At 42.2% G+C, this 19,064-nt stretch overlaps 1 protein-coding gene across 1 annotated transcript in view; it reads right to left on the bottom strand.

The window, feature by feature from the left end:
- CNNM2 (cyclin and CBS domain divalent metal cation transport mediator 2) overlaps positions 1-19,064 on the bottom strand; it is a 115,511-nt gene that overhangs the window by 14,159 nt on the left and 82,288 nt on the right. The window contains exons 2-5 of the mRNA XM_066554218.1: positions 13,577-13,720; positions 7,584-7,721; positions 5,301-5,470; positions 2,362-2,455 (exon numbers count right to left, since the gene is read on the bottom strand). Coding sequence (XP_066410315.1) covers positions 2,362-2,455; positions 5,301-5,470; positions 7,584-7,721; positions 13,577-13,720 — 546 coding nt within the window. The remainder of the gene's footprint in view (positions 1-2,361; positions 2,456-5,300; positions 5,471-7,583; positions 7,722-13,576; positions 13,721-19,064) is intronic.

Genomic DNA, 19,064 nt, shown 5'->3' with positions numbered 1-19,064 from the left:
GCGGCAGCTGTCCACACTCGACAGGGGAAGGAGCCAGCTGACAAACTGACCAACTAAAACCACAAGTGCAAATCAACTGTGAAAAAGCAAAGGGTTAAAACAAAAGCAAAACCAAAAAACACAATCAAATTTAGAAATAAACCAAAAAACAAGACCAAGGATTTGGAATGAAGTGAATAATTTTCACTTGCTATTTTAAATGACTATCCAGCACCAAACAGTCCATCAAGGTACACTCATGTTTTGAAATAGTTCAAAAGGAGCAGTGGTGCCCACTCCAGCCTGGAAGGCAAGAATTAAAACAAGGCAGAAAACATTCAGGGGTGCTCCTCCTTATAGGAGTCAAATAATAAAAATAAAACCAAAAGATAGTTCATAGTTCTTCAAGTTTCCAGTAAAATGTAACGTAAGGATGTGATTCTCGAAGTTCATCCCTGTTGGGATGGGTACTGTACTGCTCACCATTACTGCAAATCCCTCCCCAGCTGCAGTTAAAGAAAAAAAGCTTCACTCTTTTCTTAGTTTTCTATTTGTTTGTTTATTTTCTGTGATTTTGTTTGTGGAGTTATTTTGGTTTTTTGTTGTTTGGTTTTAGTGTTTTACTCCAATGTTAGTGGCTTCATCTTCCAGGTGAGGACAGCAAGCATGTGTAATTTATTTAGGACCTACAGAAGAGAAGGATCTTTCATTCCACAATAACTTGTACTTTCCCTGAACTTTCCAGTCTATGCAGAGCAACAGGAATTTATTTTTATGAGCTGATCTCAACAGAAATCTCAGGATGCCACATCATGTAACAAATTCCCTGAACCTGGAGGCAAAGGCAACAAGATGAGGGATTTGCTACAGGTAAAAAAAAAAAAAAAAAAGAACAAAGCCAACCCGTTGAAGGTAATTTCAAGATTGGCTGAGATTACTTTACAATAGTGCATATTTCTAAGTGCCACATGGTGGAATTAAAGATGGATTTCAGGGCATATAAAGAGGAGACCATTTCACCTGATAGGACTTGGGGCAACTGGAATGATTGTGGGGAGGATTAGGAACATAAAAAAAACAACCCAAAACCCAACAACACATGAAAACATTCAAACTGAACAACACTGGCAAAACAGAGATGCCACAGGTGATTTCCAAGTGTAAGCCTGGTAGAAGTGACCATGCCTGACCACCCAGGCTCCATGCCTGGCCCTATTGCAAAAGCTGAGGGTATGATGCAGTTGTACATGTCTCACAATTCCTCATGAACATGGCTGCTATTACTGAGATAACATCCACCCAGTGTTCTGCATGCTTTAAAATCTCTCAAATCTCAAAAAGTATAAGCTACTGACTAAATTAAAGTGCACATAATTAAGGAATTATTCTTGTCTGTAAAGGTGAGCTCACAGAGGTCCAGAGAACTCCTGCTGATTGTAGAGTCTAACAAGGTTACACTCATAACTCACAAAAGCATTTTCATTCCACCACAATTTGACAGTGTACATACACACAGGTACACACAGGTAAAGGAGCACTCCAGAGTGTACAATTAAAACAAGCTGCCTCTCAAGTGGAATCTAAACCCTGCTGTGACAGGACACAATTTCAGCATGAGAAACATCTCTCCCTGGAGCTGAACAGGTGGCTCTGTGTCAGCAGAAGGCCAACAGCAGCTCCAGTGCCCCAGCTCACCCAGCAGGGCTGTACATTTCCAGCTGAGGGCAAGACCTACGTGGTGACACTGCTGGCAATAAAATACATCACCAAATGCTGAAATGTAGCTGAAATACATGGTGAGAATACAAGAATTCCCCAGCCATTGCCAGTGAGGTGCTGACTTGTGTGGCTACCACTTGTGTGCTGGTAGGTGGCTCACACTCACCCTCAGACACCACCTCTTCCCCCTCACTGATTTCTCAGGTACATTTCCACACAAGCTGACAGGAGCAATTGCTTTTCTGGCACTGCTCCATCCTTTCTCTCCAGACAGCTTTAGGCACGAGACTGGTAAAGAGAACCATCCCCAAGCTAACCAGGTGGTTGCTCCTCACACCACTAGATGTCCCTCTGCCACTAATTATTTATTCCTGTTAATTCACTCCCTGTCACGCTGCCACGAGCAAAAAGACAAAGCTTTCCACCAGTACCAGCACATCCCTTGCTAAAGTCAACACTCACATCCTCTGGGATCTGGCAAACCACTGCCAGCTGCTGGGTCCTGGAGTCAGTGCCAGTGTCACCACTGGCCAGTCCCCCCAGGGACACTGAGGCAGGTTGTGCTGGCAAGAAGGTGCCAACCCCATCAGCCCCACAGACACAGCAGGGCAGGACTGTGCAGGAGCTCAGACTGTTCCAAAAGCAGAAGATAAGAGCACATACCTGGTGATGCTGTGAGGGCCATCACCCCATAGTAGGAAAAAGCACCAGCTTCAAACTTCATCCCCTCTTTCCCAGCCTCCACTTCCACTTTCCCCTGTTAAGGAAAAGGAGAGAGAGCTGCAATTAAAAGGGACCATGGGTCTCAAGGCACAAGATCAGACCTGAGCCCTGAAAGATAGTTTTGCCTGACACCCCTAAGCAGTGTCATGGTCCCTGCAGTTTGTAACAGTGCACAGACCCTGAAGGGCAACAGGCATTTGTGCCCTGTGCTACCCTGGTCTTTGATGCCTTGAGGCCAGCAGAAGTCTCTGCAGAGGAGCAGGATCAGGATCACCACCCAGCTTTGGTAGGTACTATTGCTCTGCTCCAAGTTGCCAGGCTGTTTTCCTTTACTGCAAAGTGAAAAAATACTCCCCCAGTAGCACAAGCTTAAACATAGCACAATCATCTGGGATCTTGAAGTACCTAGACATTTTGGGGCACAGCTCACATCCACACAGAATTCCCTCTAAGACAAACACAGGAAGGGAGATAATGTGTGAGGAGGCTGGCAGCCTACACTGATGAGATTCCCACAGAAATAAAGCCCTTATTGCTGAAGGAGCAGCCTTGGGGCTACTTTGGTCTTGATTTCTAGCAGTTTTACAGATTTCAGCACCCTTAAAAGATCCTGCTCTTTTGTAGAGTGTTGCCTACAAAAGACCCTCAGTGCTTCCCAAGCTGTACAAAAGTACACAACCATGCAAGTACATCTGTTTCTGATTTGGACTCAACCAAATGTATAACATTATGTCCTACACAGGACTCCAGAACAGAACCCACCACATCAAACAGCTGTAAAACATCCCAGTCACTCTGGTATACAAGTAGTCAAAAATAATTGTCTTTCACTGGGGCCTATTTTTCACATCCATCCATCCTTACTGCACTGAGACTCACAAAACACCACTGCAGACAGAAGAGATCTCATCCAGCTTTCAGGCAGAACTACACAAAATTTGGAATTTCAGGCAAACAACATAATTACCAACAATGCCTTCCTTTCTTCTGGCTAAGCCGGGAAGGGGAGATAGACTGTGCATCCCAGGTGTACTAAGGAAGACTGAACATCATCTGAACACAACTGGGTGAAAATGAGGCCAAAAAGTAGAATTTATTTCTAAGTGTTTATTTCATTAAGCCCACTTAAAATAAATAATCATGCCTTTAAAGTTACAGTACTGAACACAAGGGCAGAGAAAGGTGATAATGATCTCAACCTGCATGAGCCCCAATACCAAGTCAGTTTATCTAACTGTCCCAGATGAGAAAAACCACAAAATCTGCCAAGCAGGAAAAGAATGCCCTCACAAATCCACTTTCCTGCTATCACAAGCAACAGCTTCATATAAATCCCTTTTAAAACCAGTTTCACTCTATGAAACAAAAGTAGCTTATTTCTTCATTATAAGCCTTCCAAAAGGTACAATTTTGTCACCCAGGCAAAGACTGGGTACACACAAGAAGAATATACATTTAATTGTTTACTGGCATGCATTTACTGTGAAGGCATTCTTGGTCCCTCAGTGTGAAAGAATAAGTCCAAGTCATTTAAATAACAAAAGCAGAGTATTTATCCTCTCTTGATCCTGGCAGAACCAACCTTGTTGCCATTTTTGTAGTATGTATTTGCTGCAACACTCACTTTTCCAAATGCATTATAGACCTGGCATGTTGTGTTTGCTAAATATTTATTGATTGCAAAATAGCACAGGAAGAACTGATTGTTCTTTTGTATTCCCATGTCCTCCATTTACATCTTTGCAGCATTACATCAGGAGGATTATCTTGCCTTTGCAATATTTCAGATTGTAACAATTCAGCATGTAAGAAAGAGGAGTTAAAGAGCTACCAGTGGCTCCTCAAACTCTTGAAAAAGATTTTTTTTAAATATCAGAATTATGTTGCATCCACAATATAATATCCCAGTGCTCTCACAGCTATTTATCACAGAGTGTTTAAACTTGTGCACTCCCCATTTCTATCTTAAAGGCCATGCTAGGATTTCAAGCCCTGTGTTAAAATTTCAGCTACAATGCCTGTGCTTTTACAACCAAAACTGATTTTCAGTTGTGCAGGACAGAGAAGAACCTTTCCAGCAAAATCTCTCTGAAAGGAGTATTCCTGTTTAAATGGTGGTAGATAGAAACTAAATTTCTGTGTAAAGCTTTACCTAAGCCATTCAAGCATTCCTGACTGGTAACAAAACCTGGGAGATGCCAGCACCGGAAGCAATCCTGTACAGAACACACAGAAAACAGTGCTCCCACAACATCCAGGGCTCCAATCTTAAAGCTACACAAGTGCAGGGATCTCAGGGCAGAGTAAAGGTGTGGATGGGAGGGTTCCCAGGGTCTGCATTCTGCTGGGCTGTAGCAGGAGGTGACATCAGTTCAGATGGCACAAGGCCCCCACTGACACTTGTGCTTCTCACTACACCTCAGGTACAGACTTCAAAACTGCACAGAAAAATGTCATTTCTCTAAACCATCAAACCCCCATGCCTCCTTTTGCAAAAGAAAAAGGCACAGCAGATAAAGTATGCTGGCAAAATTCCTATGACGTGGCATTTTCTGCACCCCTATTTTCCAAGCAATGCCAATGGGGATCCCTTTGCACTGTCTATCCTTGGCATAGTGAAAGCCTAAGTAACTTTTGGCAGATGACAAAGTGGGAAGTGCTTTCTATCCTTCACAACTTGTTTAACTGAGGGTGAAAGCAGCTGAGCGAGCTCCTCAAGGTTGTCAAGGTCATAAAGGAGGCAGGAGCAGTTCCCAGGAGGCACAGTTCCCCTCTCATGTTTGAAAGAAGACAAACTTCAACACCTGGAACAGGTATAGAGGGGAATATATCAGGAGATAAAAAGGTTTTGCACATATCTACACAACCACATGTCTGACCTGTAAAATGAGAACAAAGTAGTCGACGGGCTTGTTTCGCTGGTAGAGGTAGTGTTCTGGGGCTTTCTTGTTCTTCTCATCGTATTTCAGCTCCTGGATCACGTTGGGATGTTTTAGCAGCCTGAGAAGGATCTTCTCTGACATCTGGGATGGACCAAATGCTTCTACTTCTATAACACAAGATACAACTTGGCATTATACCTCATATGCCTGGCAAGAAGTTAGCAATACTCGTTAATAAGCATTTGCCTATAAAAGACACACAGATGCAGAGATGTCCATTATGGAACTGCAGGTTTCCTGTCTTTTGAGACTGTTAGATTTGTAAAGGGAGGGGAAAAAACACAGTAACACCCCAATTTCCATTACTGAAGCATTTTTCAAAACAACCAAAAATCATGTCTTCATCTGAAAGGGAAAAGAAAAAGATGGTCTTCCCCTCTTGAGAGTTCTGAGTCACGGAGTTGTATAAATGGAAAAGCTTTAAAGTTGGGGCACAGAGAACCTCTGAATTTGTTTCTTCCTTCCCTAAAAGCTATTGAAGTCACTGTGTTTTTACTGAAGTCATTGCACTTTATTAAAATTTAATTAATTAATTTATTAATTGATGCTTGGGGCCTATAAAGTTGCTCTAGAGAGATGCTCTAGATAAGACACAAGTAAGACACAACTGGGGCTGCCATGGTTCATATGGGAAGAGTTACTCAAAGTGAGAAAGTACAGGTCAGTTCAAGCCATGTGGGATTAATGCCTGACACACAGAACACAATCCCTATCCACTTGATCTTCAGTGTTTCCAACAGGAGCTGTTTGAAGCAGAAAAGCTCATCCTTGTATGGGAGAGGTAAGCCAGGGACGACGAGAATTACATATGCAAATTGATCAACTTTCCCAACACCTCATTTCAGAACAGGACCATTGACAACCCATCATCTGCTTAAGATACTACTCTCAATTTAGAACAGAGAAACCAGAACTGTAGCTTTCATCTTTTTGAGCAGTAGCTTCACCAACAGACCTGTATTTAAGCTACACAATCCTTCCATCCACAAAACAAGTAGAGAAGCAGCACTGTAAGACTATGTCTGTTGAGCAGGTGCTTATGGAACTCCACCGAGTCTTGTACACTACATGAACCACGCCTTGCTTGCTGTTAAATCCACATCTTCCTGTTGAACTGCTTCCTTTCACCAAGGACACGCTCACGTGCTCATGAGCCGTAGGAGTCCGAGCCGTCTAAGGAATTACTGCCCCTCAGCTGAGATGTGATAACCAATCATGTACATATTTCTTTCAAGTCACAGAGGCAAAATAAAGCATGAAGACAGACTAGGAGCATCAAGGCAGGCAGTTACTGCATCTTAGAGGAGGGGAAGTACTAACTTCCAAGTGGAGCTGGCAAACTTCAGACAAAGCAACTTTATAATTTTCCACCCATGAATGTATGTTGAACATGGCAGCAAAGATGACCGTCTGAAAGGCCTGCGTGTGGCACGTCTTTATATGTCAAAGAGAGACAGCACAAGCAATAGGAAGGCATTTTTCCACAAGCTCTCCTGTTTAAAGGCCTCATCTCTGAGTGAAAGGACCAAGTTTACGACGAAAGGCAATAACAGCTGCAAGAAACCATTCAAGGGCCTGGTCTCTCTGCCAGACTGCCCACCCAAGGGCTAAAACATCAAGGTGTTCTGGGATGGAGACAACTGTCCTCTGAAACCTCTGAAGTCATCAACGGAGGTCACACAAGCCAGACAGAAATCCATTTTAAAGAGTACAGTTCAACCACCTGTGCAGTCTGCATTAAATGTGTCAGGAGAGTTTTTCACTTGGAGTCATAAAGTCTCATGGAACGGGTTTAGACCTTCCTGCAACAAGTCCAGCATCTCTTTCTGGAGAAGGCACCAGAGTGCAATTACAGCCAGCTGGCCAGTGGTATCGAGTCCTCTTTGCTTTGTTCCCTGAGCTCTTCCTAATGGGGTGTACTTGCTAGTCGTTAATCTGACGGACTCTAGACATGCAGTGCGGCACTTGGCATTCATCCTTACCTTTCAGACCAATTTAAAGTTACTGGTCCACCCCTGGCATATGTCTCAGAGGGTTCATGCCGACACTGAACACAGGAGAGGAGAGAATTTAAAAAGAAAAACACAACAGTGGCATTATTTGTCACCCCACAATCCAGCCTCCCTTCCCGCCTGTCCTGTCCCACCCACCTCACCGGCCTTTGCTGACAAACTGCCTCAGGCTCTGGCACGATCGCAGAAGGAGATAACCCGCACTTGCCTGTGGCCAGGAACCGGTGCATTGCCAGGAGGAGCTGCGGTGATATTTTAACCTTCATCTCGCTGTCTGTCTGCTTGAAGGCAGAGAAGTCCTGCTTCCTGTCCCGATGAGCTACTTTCTTTTTCGTCTTGTTATCAGCTGGGGAAGGGAGGGTGGGAAAAGAAAGGAAGGAAGCGATTTCTGTTAGAACGGGGTCCAACATGAACCGTGCCAGCCGTGGTCAGCCAGGAGGGCCACGCGGAGCGCGAGGGGCAGGCAGAGCCCTCTGCAAAGCCCAGCTCACCATCACACAGCCCAAAGCACAGACCAGCAGGAGCTGTGCGGCCCTGGGGTGTGACGGTGTTCACAGGGGTTTTAGAATGAGGGAAGAGACGAGAATGTTGACTCCATATTTCAGAAGGCTTGATTTATTATTTTATGATATATATTACATTAAAACTATACTAAAAGAATAGAAGAAAAAGTTCTCATCAGAAGGCTAGGCTAAGAATAGAAAAGAATGAATAACAAAGGCAGCTGTCCCAGACTCTCTGTTCAAGCCAGCTGTGCTGTGATTGGCCATTGATTACAAACAAGCACATGAGACCAACCACAGATGCACCTGTTGCATTCCACAGCAGCAGATAATCCTTGTTTACATTTGTTCCTGAGGCCTCTCAGCTTTTCAGGAGGAAAAAATCCTAAGGAAAGGATTTTCATAAAAAGATGTCTGTGACACCTGGGGCCCCATCCTGCACAGCCAGGCACCCCAGCCTCTGTCACATCTCTGTCACCCTGGTCAGGGGAAAGTCTCTGCTTGCAAACACCTGACTGCAGAGCAGCTCTGCACGTTGCACTTCTGGTGGGGAGAAGTCCTGCTCAGTACTACTGAACATCAAAAGGTGTTGTTTTACAAGCATAGCTGGGACAGCTGTTTTTTACTTATACATTCCTTAGAAAATTCTCAGCACGTACACAGAGGAAATAGACAATAACTTATTTCTTTTGCTGTACCATTGGCTTCAGTGACTCTGCACAGCTGTGGCAAAATCTGCATGCCTTTGGCTGAAGTATTCCTAATGTCTGGTATATGCAGTTTCTTTCATCCTGTCCAAACTTCAGCAAAAACTGGCAAGGTGTACAGCCTGGAGGTGGGAATCTCTGGCCACTTTACAAGCACTGAAGCCAGAATAAAGTACAGAATGGCTTCAGAAATTCAGATATGGGTTTTTGCCTGCTAGTGATCCTGGCTTCCTGGACTCCTGTGTCTTAAAACAGGCTCTGTGGTGAGGAATCTCCATTTGTAAAAGACAACATGAAAGAGACACAATACAGGTATTACCACCCACTCCCATAGCTGATACCCCAAAATGTTTGGGAAACCAGGTAAGTGGACAGCTACGGGCATGTTGGGGTATGGTATACATCAGTTCCAGGGAGAAGAGGTCTCTGCTCAGATGGCAGGGTGCTGCTCCTCTCTGGTGACACCACCTGTAGGTGTAGAATGCTGTCAGACAGCTCTGAGCTCCACAGAGTGCAGGAAAGCCAAGTGTTGAGGCAGTTCCTGTGAGCCCCTCAGAGATGATACACAGCTCAGGTTCTAGGGCCTTAGAGGGGGAAGATCCTAAGAACACTGCAGCTACTTGTCCATCAGCCCCTCAGTCAACTGGTGTAAAATGACTGGACTTCTGAGGGACTGCAGGTAGCTCTGGCACATTGATGCATGGCACAGGATTGGGCAGGCACACAAAGAGCTGCAGGTGAAGTTAACACTGTGAAACTGTACTTACTCCCAGGTGCTTGTTCAGATTTTGAGTTATACATGCAAAGATGATTAAAGTGATGCACTGGATGCCACTGAGATCTGGAGCCTTTTACAAGTCCAAATAAATGCTACAGACTACATAAGGCTCAGAAACTGGTTGAGTTTGAGGCTTGGAAATGCACAATACTGGTAATTTACAGGCTTCTAGATTTTCCCAAGTCACTCAGTCTTTTAGACATGAGTACATCCACATCCTCAGCTTCCCAGGAAGCTCCAGGACTGCATCCCACTCCACTCCAGGACTATCACAGACTCAAAAGCAATACTGTGCTGACAGAAATTTGCCTATTTCAGATATCTCAAGTGTATTCTGTGAGCAGTGCAAATCAGAAAGTTTGAGATGCTTGTTCCCAGGCACATGGAGAACAATAATGACCCATGTCCTTTTTCTTCTTTGAAAGGAGAAGCCTCTTACCTTAGTAGTACTTTACACAAGACTTGGACTACATCAGGGACTGCAGTTTCTCTTCCAAAAGCAGGAATAGAAACCACTGAAGGGAGTGGCTACAGACTAAAAACAATCCCTGCCTTAGGAATATAGTTTGAGACAGACCTTATCTGTACTTGCAGTTAAAGGAAAGATGCATACCAAAGTAATGGAAAATTAATAGTGAAAAAAGTAGCCTAGAAGCTCTCACTAGGTCCTACCTCTTGTAAGAGATAAGAAGAATAGAAACTGTTTTTTTCTGAAAAGCTCAGAGAATGTTGTTTTTAAAGCACTGTATCTGAGGTGTTTTCTCACAAGGAGTTCCATCATTGCTCTCTTCAGGGAGGCAAAAATCACAAGTACAAGTGTTTGCCCTGGGACAGAGAAACATCTCTGTGCTTTTCCTTTTAAAGAGCTGTAACACTGCAAGCTTTACACTGCACTACTGGTACCTGAAAACAACACCAGCATCACACACTGGGAAGATGCCTTAAATCTTTCTGTCCATAATGGTCATCAAGATAAGAGACCCAGGCTCTAATTCAAATAATGGGCAATTTCAACTCCCTCTATTTTTTTTTTCCTTGGCAGTTTATCCAAAAACCTTCCCTCAAGAAAAACGTTACATGGTTATAGCAGAGCCACATGGCTTAAGTATTATTGGCACTAGCATTATATTGGCTTATTTTTGCAAGGGATGGTCTTAAATTGTTCTTTGCTATCCAAACAACTTCTGAGCTTCTTTTAAGACATAAGAACCAAGGACTGGATTGTGACCAATGTAACTGAATCTGAACCAGGTATTTCCTGTCTGTCCTTTCTCTGGTAAGTGAGATGGAGATGCGGGCACTGACGTTATCTTGGCATGCTGAAGTGATCTCTGCTCACAGAGTGCTGAGCTGCTCTTTGGTTCTGCAACATGAACAATAAGATGCACAAGGGATACTTTCACTACAACTTCTGGTGAGAAATCAACAAATCCTGCAAACGTCTTCAGTAGGTTCTGGAAATATTTAGACTTCACCTTCATGGGCAACAAGCCTGACCATGAACTCTGGGCTGAGGTAAAGAACTCCAGAGGATGAGTGGTCAAAATGAAATTTAGGTTGTGATATCTCTTGTAATAATCCTAAACATTGATGCCTGATACATAACATGAACAAGCAGTCTGTGCAGTCTAACACAGAACATACAGCTTTCTCCCTTGGGCCTCTAGGAAAGATGAGAAATGCTCTCTCACCACGGCTAGAGCCATGGCAGCACAGGACAGATTCCTGTAGTGTGCCAACCATGAAAAAATGCTACAACTTTCCAGTACTAAGAGCCAAACACACTGGCAGCTCTTCATCACGACATGGGCTGAATTGTGTCATGACAGAAACATCATCTTTCCACCCCTTCAGCATCCCCAGTACAAAGTTTCATTCTCAGAAGTACTCAGTCTACCCAGATCTTGATGGGTCAGACATATTTAATAACTTTTCCTGCTCCCAGCATCTCTGCAAGCCACAGCACAATAGAACCATATGACGACATACCATACATTTATTTGCACCCCTACAGAAATTCAGCTGTGGAGCTCAGCAGTGAGAGCAGCTTTCAGCAGAAACTGTAAATACACTATTGCTTCCACCTTAACACAGTTCAAATGTTTTTTCATGGAAACAACAGAAAGGCACAGCTCCAACACCAAGGTCAGCCATTTCATCAAATTTCAAGTTTCCATCAAAGCAAAACAAAACAATTTAAAACTTCAGAACAAAGTGTAACAATGCTGCCAGAATTTTTCAAAAGCTCTTTTTTAAAGTAAACACCTAGTACAGAGCAAATCAGTCCAAGGGTTTCAAGCTGACCTGTTGTGAGCTGAGCAAGCCAGACTGCTATAATAATGAACAGAATCAGAGGTGGGGTTACTAACAATGACACTGTGATATCTACACCAAAAATAACCTGCCTTAACATATAATGGACAATAAAGTACTTTCAGTAAACTCATGTTCTCACACATGTTCTCATCACCAAACCAACTGGATGTTGGCTGCCCAAGTCCAATCCTCACAGCTTCTTGGGATTTCTGCTCTCTCCCTTACTGCTATAGTATCCTTCAGTCTAAACAGTGGAATGATCTCCAGTGCTTCATAAAGAAATTAGAAGTTCTTCATGGTACTTACTCACCCTCTAAAATTTCCTGCATCCTCCAGGAAGCCTAGGAAGTTTTCTTCCTGTTCTGAACAAGGAATTTTTGATAGTAAAAAATTATCCCAGGAATGAGAGTTTCAAGTGAACTCCATGTTCATCAGCTCTGTTTTGTTAATAGAGGAAGCCTTCAGGTAGTAAAATTAAAATTTAATTCTCATTTCCTTGCCCTCTAACATCTTATTAATGGGCAAAGCTTTTTTTGTCCTGAAGAACAACACAGCATGATCTATGTGTTTTCTTTTAACAAACAAGGCAGAGAGGGAAATTGAAAGCATAAGCAGTGTCTTCCCTCAAACATGCATGTAAATATCTCAAGGGTAGATAAAGACAGGATCTTTTTGGAGTATAAAAGGAAGTTTGAATTCAGCCTGCAAAAGCATTATGTTGCAACTGATTAGCCCAACAATTCATTTGTGAAGGTATGAAAAAAAATCTATGTAACTGGCCTTCTGTGATTTACACAGTAATTAAACTGTTCAGCACACGGTGAAACACAACTGTGATTTACATGATCATTTGGGTACATAAATACTGATAAAATATCCACTAGCTACAGAAAGCATTTCAGGCAAAAACAAGTCTATCCCACAGTATAAAGTGCTCATTGGGCATTTGGCTTGGAGGGAGGATAGAAGATGCTTGGGTTGGCCTGAACAAATGCTGTAGAAACATTCTTTCCGTGAGGAAAGAGAAAAAAAGCAAAGAACAGCTGAACAGTGTTAAAGATACTTAAAATTATTATTTCTACTATAATAGAATCTGGAGACATCCTTGTGCTGCACGAAAACACATAGTGAAAAACAGCATCTGCCAGCAAGTGATCAAAGCCCAGATAAGACAGATGAAGAATGACTGAAAGGAAGTCCTGTATGCACAGGCCAGATTGTGCAGATGGGGGGAGAAGCAGACACTTCAGGTAACTGGCCAAGCTTTAATCTGAGAAAGAAAAGGGTCCAGATCTCTCAAGTTCTAGGTAATGGTTGACCTGCAGCATCATCTCCCTCAACAGACATTACCACGAAGAAGGAAGGAGCTGTGCTGAGTGATGAAAAGAGAAGGCTGGTTTAGGACAGGCTGGTTTTCAGCCCTGAGGAAGACTTTCCATTCTCAAGATCTCTCAATGAGTGACAGATTTTCTAAAGAGACTCCATTCCTCCTCCTTGAGGCATGGTATTTGCCTGCCTCTTGCTGAACTATGGTTGTACATGGACTACAGGCCCCTGAGGCAGAGTGACAATAGGGGAAAATGTGGGAGATCATTGTTGCAGATGTAAACTTTCCAGGTAAAAGGATCAAATAAAGAAACTTGTCCTGCTTCTGAATTAACAAAGCCTAAAGGAGTGAGGTTCCCATGCTGCAAAATCAAAAATTACTTTGACCATCTGAGGGATCTGCAGGTCATTTTGTTAAGGAAATTTCCTCAACAATTTGACTACTGAGATTTTTACAACATAACAACATATTAACAACATAACATCTCTCAAAACACAGCTATAAATACAATTGCTGCTGGATGGAGTCTTTCTTCTCATCTATAAGCAAATTGCAAATATTTCTACTTACTGTATAGATCTGTTTCATCCAGAATTTCAGACTTGATGATCTCTTCAATCACATCTTCTAAAGTGACAATTCCCAGGACTTCATAAAAAGGGTCCCCTTCTCCTTCATTGTTTACTCTTTGCACTATAGCCAGGTGAGACTTGCCTGCAAGGAGACAGATCAGCAATTTAGACATTTTAGAAACTTCTGAATGATCAGAAATTATAGCAGAACTAGAGACATACAGGTATAAATAAAAAGACAAAAAGGTTGGTGTCAGGCTTTATGAAAAAAGGGGCAAAGTTTAACAGATGCTCAAAATCATAATCTGATTTCTGTCTGAGATACACATTCCTGCATCACATAAATCCACCTTATGCCCTAAAGGAGAGCTAAAAAGATTAGTGTTCTTGTTCTAATGTCTTTCCCAGCAAAACTGTCACCCAGGCATTGAATTCATCATATTATCTTGTTGTTCTGCTTCTTGCCTCATGCATTGGCAGAGGAAGGCCAGGCTGGAGCCCTCCTTTGCAGTGAGATCCCATGGATATTTTTCCCAAGCCTGGAAAAAACAGCAACAACGACCAAAGCACAGAAGCACAGGAACAGGATAGAGCTAGGGAGAAGTCAGCCCCATCCATCAGCTCCTCTTTTTCCCCTCTCTTCCTCAAAAATAATTTATTTATATATTCCCCATATGGGGTGATGACACGTTATTTAGGATTTAATTAATTAAAATATTCAAAGCAACTGTCTGATCAACAAAGAGAACATCAAAGAAGAGATTTAACAGCAGTTCTAAAGATTCCTGAGCTGTGCATCATTCACACTGAATTCCTAAAGTTCTTTCTGCCATAGCAATGATGATGGTAAGAATATCATCATCATGACCCTTCAAACCGGCCTTGATACCTCTGGTTGCCAGTTTCTCCAGCTGCCACTGAGAACCAGTCCTTTCTAAAGCTGCATAAATAACAGCATTCATTCAAGTAAGTGGCATTCTGCAGTACAAGTACACAGACATCAATGTGCTTTCTGAACTATCAGGAGGTAAGAAACTGTGTCTCAGAATCTTCTTTGCTGGTCTCAAAAATTATCCTTATCCCCAACTGAGGAAGACAACCAAAATAGTTCAACTTTGCTTAGACCCCTTTATAGGCAATAATGACTGCCTGTTTTAAGATTCAGATTATTAGACTAACAAGCATTCAAACTATTCCAGCCCAGACTTACTCATGCTTAAAGAATGAAAATATCCCGAACAAATTAGACAAGGGAGGAAAACTTATCAACTACTGATATAAACATTGCATCAGGTCAAGTCAATTCACTTTGGTAAGTTTTTCACATCTGCTTTCCCAGGGACCCAACATAAGCAGTTAAAAACAAATTCTTGGTGAATGCTGTCTGTCGAAAGTTAAATTCTTTTGCTATTCCCAGCTTGTGATCATTTAAAAGGAATTTTCCAAAGCAGGGTCTAATATTAGACTCAAAATGAAGTTTCCATTCCACTTAGGCGATATTCTCACCAAAGTAACTACTGCATAATCTGATTGTCTTGGAGCTACTCGTTTAGATGCAGATGGACATACTTTAAATACCAACTGCACAGCACTGCTGAGTCTTATCTTGAGGAGACCTTATTCTACAGCAAATTAATAGAAAGATGATTTGTGATTTTTAAAGTATCAACATTCATATTGTACTGAAAGTCTTGCACTGTGCCAGGTTTTACAGGTTTTATTTCTCTGCATTCCTGGCAAGACTTCCAGCTCTTTCTACTGCTCAATGAACAGCATTAAAGTGACTTCATAAAAACATGAAAGATTTGAGCACTATTATTACTGCAATTTGCCTGTAATATATTACTCCAATTATATTCTTTCAACATAACAATGTTAAATAAGAACTGCAGTATCAAAAAAAATTTGCACAGACAAAACAAATGTTCTAATTTATTTCCCAGTGCCTGCTCATGCTATATTAGTATATTTGCTTTCAAGTCAGAAGACAGGTTCCTTCAAGAGCCATTTCTATCACAGACCACAGCAGCTCATCAGCACATGCTTATTCAGGTGCTAATTCCTCAGGATATGTGTTCTCACATATTAGTAAGTGGTAAGATCTGTTCAATTGGGTTAAATTAAAAAAACAAACCAAGTAAATCAGCCAAACAAGAACATTAAAAGACAATGCAATCACCTCGTGTTCAGCTTTGATCAAAATCATCAGCCTTTTCCTCCACTTCTGCACTGCCTATGATAATGCTGAACTAGGTGATGAAATTTGAAATTTTGAAAAGAGCAGTTTTTCTAACAATGGAGTCCTGAACACATCTACAAGCAATGTCAGAGATTTATGAAAATGGGATGAGGGAAGGACCTGAGGAGTTGGAATACAATGGGAAGTTGTGCACAAGTTTCATCCACAAAACAAGTGGCATGCCCTTCCTACCAGAGTGGTCCCCACCAAGAATTCAGCATCACTAAAGCATGTTATGCTCTCCTCATTTGAGCAGCTGCAGAAATCTGATCCAAGCAACAACACCTAATGTGAGATGAGTGACCAAAACCTGTACCAGCTGCTGCTCTCTTAAGCAAAGTGAGCTGGTAAGACAGGAGTTATGGAGAGGTATCAGGCATTTTGCACTTTCTGTGATGAAAAAGAAGGCTAGAAACACTTTTTTTCTGGCCTTGCCATAATCTGCAATTTTAATGGTTTTTTACTTATCACCCAAAGTATCAAGACCATTGAAACTTGCCATCTTCACTGGATTTTGGTGGGTAGCATTGATACTCAGTTCTACCCTCATTATTAAATAACCTACATGTTACAGAGAATTTATCTGCTGAGAAGAGATAAATTATCCACACACACGGTGGCACTAACCTTTCCTCCCTCCTGATTGTCAAGTTTTCCTGTTCCAGGCTTTCATCAACCCAACACTTAGCTGGGGTCAGATGAATTTAAGCCAATCTAATAAGCTGCCCCTAAAAGGCTGCCTTTTTCTCCCAAGTTCTCTCCTTCCTTTCTATTGGCTCCAATGCTCATGAAATTATTTGATGAGACAGATGAGATCCAAAAATGACATCTCTTGTGTCTTTGCAAGATAATTTTGACCCAGATCCAATAATTTGCAAGAAATCACCAGACAGTGGAACACACATCAGAGGTGGTGACGGAGATGTTATGAAGATGCATTCCCAGACTGGCTGCCCTCTCACCACAGAAGACTGAAAATAACCTGCACGTATGGAAGTAATCAAGACATAAAAGGCTAAAGGAAAAGCTAGGAGCGCAAAGACCTCTTTATGCATAGTAAAAGAGCACAACACAGCATGTGCTCAACTGTAAAAGTGGCCTGTAAGTAAAATAATGATTCCCCTGAGTGTTTGAAACAGAAATTGGCTACAGCTTTATTCAAAGACTTTATCAGGCCACTGACAATTGTCATATTATTTTATTCAATTGGAAAAGAGCAGTTTCAGCTTGTATTTTCCATTGCTAAAGACTCATAGCACATATCCAGTAAGGAGCTGAATGAAGTAAACAGCCAGCAGGTTCAAAAATCTGGACTGCATATAATATTCCTAAGGCTTTGAGAGCAGAATATAAAAATTACACAGAGAGAACAGGTGTAAGGAAAGCTCTGTACTTCACTGATTTTCTGGCCGCAGTTTCTAACCACACTTCATAGATGACATTAATGCTCCTTTAATCCTTTGCTTTAAGTGTTGATACAATGAGATTTAGCAAGTGGGCAGCTCTGTAAAACTGCCAGTTCTGACAATAAAGGCAGAAATTATGTGTGACCCACAGCTCCTCTGTAGGCACAGGCAGGCAGTGTTTGCTTTCTGCCTCAGTTTCCCCCCTTACAGTGACAGAAGTGACACCACCGAGGGCCTGTGTGGGGCTTATACCTGTACGTGGTCCAAGGCACCAGTTGTGACAAATGTTAATCTCTCTGTTACCTCCACATGCAACTAAAGCACCAAGCAGTTTTGGTAAACATAAATCCAGTCTCTTCCCATTGCTTAAAGCCCTGCTGCTCAGCTTAGATTTTGCTCTGTAGAATTTCTGATTAATTTATTAAGCTAATTAGGAAACATGAAGATGCTTAGTTAAATCCGCATGAGTAAGTGAACCTAGAATGAGCTCCTGGGAGTCCATGTGATTTATGACCACACAGAACAGAACTGAAAAAAAGAAATGCCTGAAATACTTTTACTGTACCATGACAATTTCTTGGGAAATACAGAGTGGTGGAAAATTCTCCCTTTGATCCTGAGGCATTTATACATCTAGAGCAAGGACCTCGAGAATACTGTCATGCAGTTCAAACCAGAGATGAAAACATCTCTTCAAGATCTGCTCTGGTCACTCACAGGATCTTGACTCCATGAAGGGTTCTGCCTTTTGGATGGAGCTGTACCCACCCCACTCTCACATGTCACTTCCCCAAAGACACATATGCAAAAGAAACAGAACGACAGACATATTGTGGAGTTCAATAAATGCAAATGCAAAGTCATAAACCTGGTACAAAGCAACCCCATATGCTGGCACTGGGTGAACACACTACAGGAGTCAGCAGCATGTCCCTGCAGCAATGAAAGGAACTGTGTGCTCACATCAGCACACGTGCAGCTGGCAGGTCAAGGGAACAGATTATTCCTCTCTATCTGACACCTGTGAAACCACACCTGCAGCTCTGGCATTCAGTTTGGGGTTCTCCAGTTCAACAAAGACACCAGGAAACTGAAACAGTTTTGGTGGATGGAGATCCTAAGAAGGGCTGGGCTGGAGACCACGATGCACAAGAAAAAGCAGAGGGCTCTGCATTGGTGGAGTCTCGCAGAGAAAAGGCTGAAAGAAAGGACTGCAAAATCTTCCTGTACCTCATAGAAGGCTACAGAGAACACAAAACTAGAGTCCTTTGAGCTAGATACTGATGGGATAAGAGACAATAAACACAAATTCAAACATGGAGACTCTTTAAATAATGAAAACTTGCTCCTCATGATGGTGGTCAAACACTGGAACCGGCCCAGAGGGGCGGTGAAATCTCCAACTTTGGATGAATTCAAAACTCAGTGACCTGAGCCAGCTTCAAAGGTGGCCCACTCCAAAGAGGGGATTGGACCAGATGACCTCCAGAAGTCCCTTCCTAAATTATCCAGAGATTTTAAGAGATTTTGAAGGGAGGTCTGACTAAAATCCCAGGCCAAACTTCATAGTTGAATTTTCATTACCAAATTTCTTAAAAAACTGCAAAACTTTCAGTACATAAGGATATATAAAGACAGCAAATTTACTGATCTGGAATGCCACAATCTTGCCTTGTATGTGACCAAATGTAATAACAAAATGCTACTACTAGCCAGATTATGCTTCAGAAAATTACAATACTGCTGCCATAGCTTTAGAGCAAACACAGGTTCCCAGGAATGAGTGATCCAACAGCAAAAGTGCAATTTAGGGGCTCTGAGCAGTGAGCTACAACCTGCAG

Source organism: Molothrus aeneus, chromosome 8, assembly GCF_037042795.1.
Source record: "Molothrus aeneus isolate 106 chromosome 8, BPBGC_Maene_1.0, whole genome shotgun sequence".
NCBI lineage: Eukaryota > Metazoa > Chordata > Aves > Passeriformes > Icteridae > Molothrus > Molothrus aeneus.
Note: the sequence above shows the minus strand (reverse complement) of the source record. Positions and strands in the feature narration are given on the sequence as shown.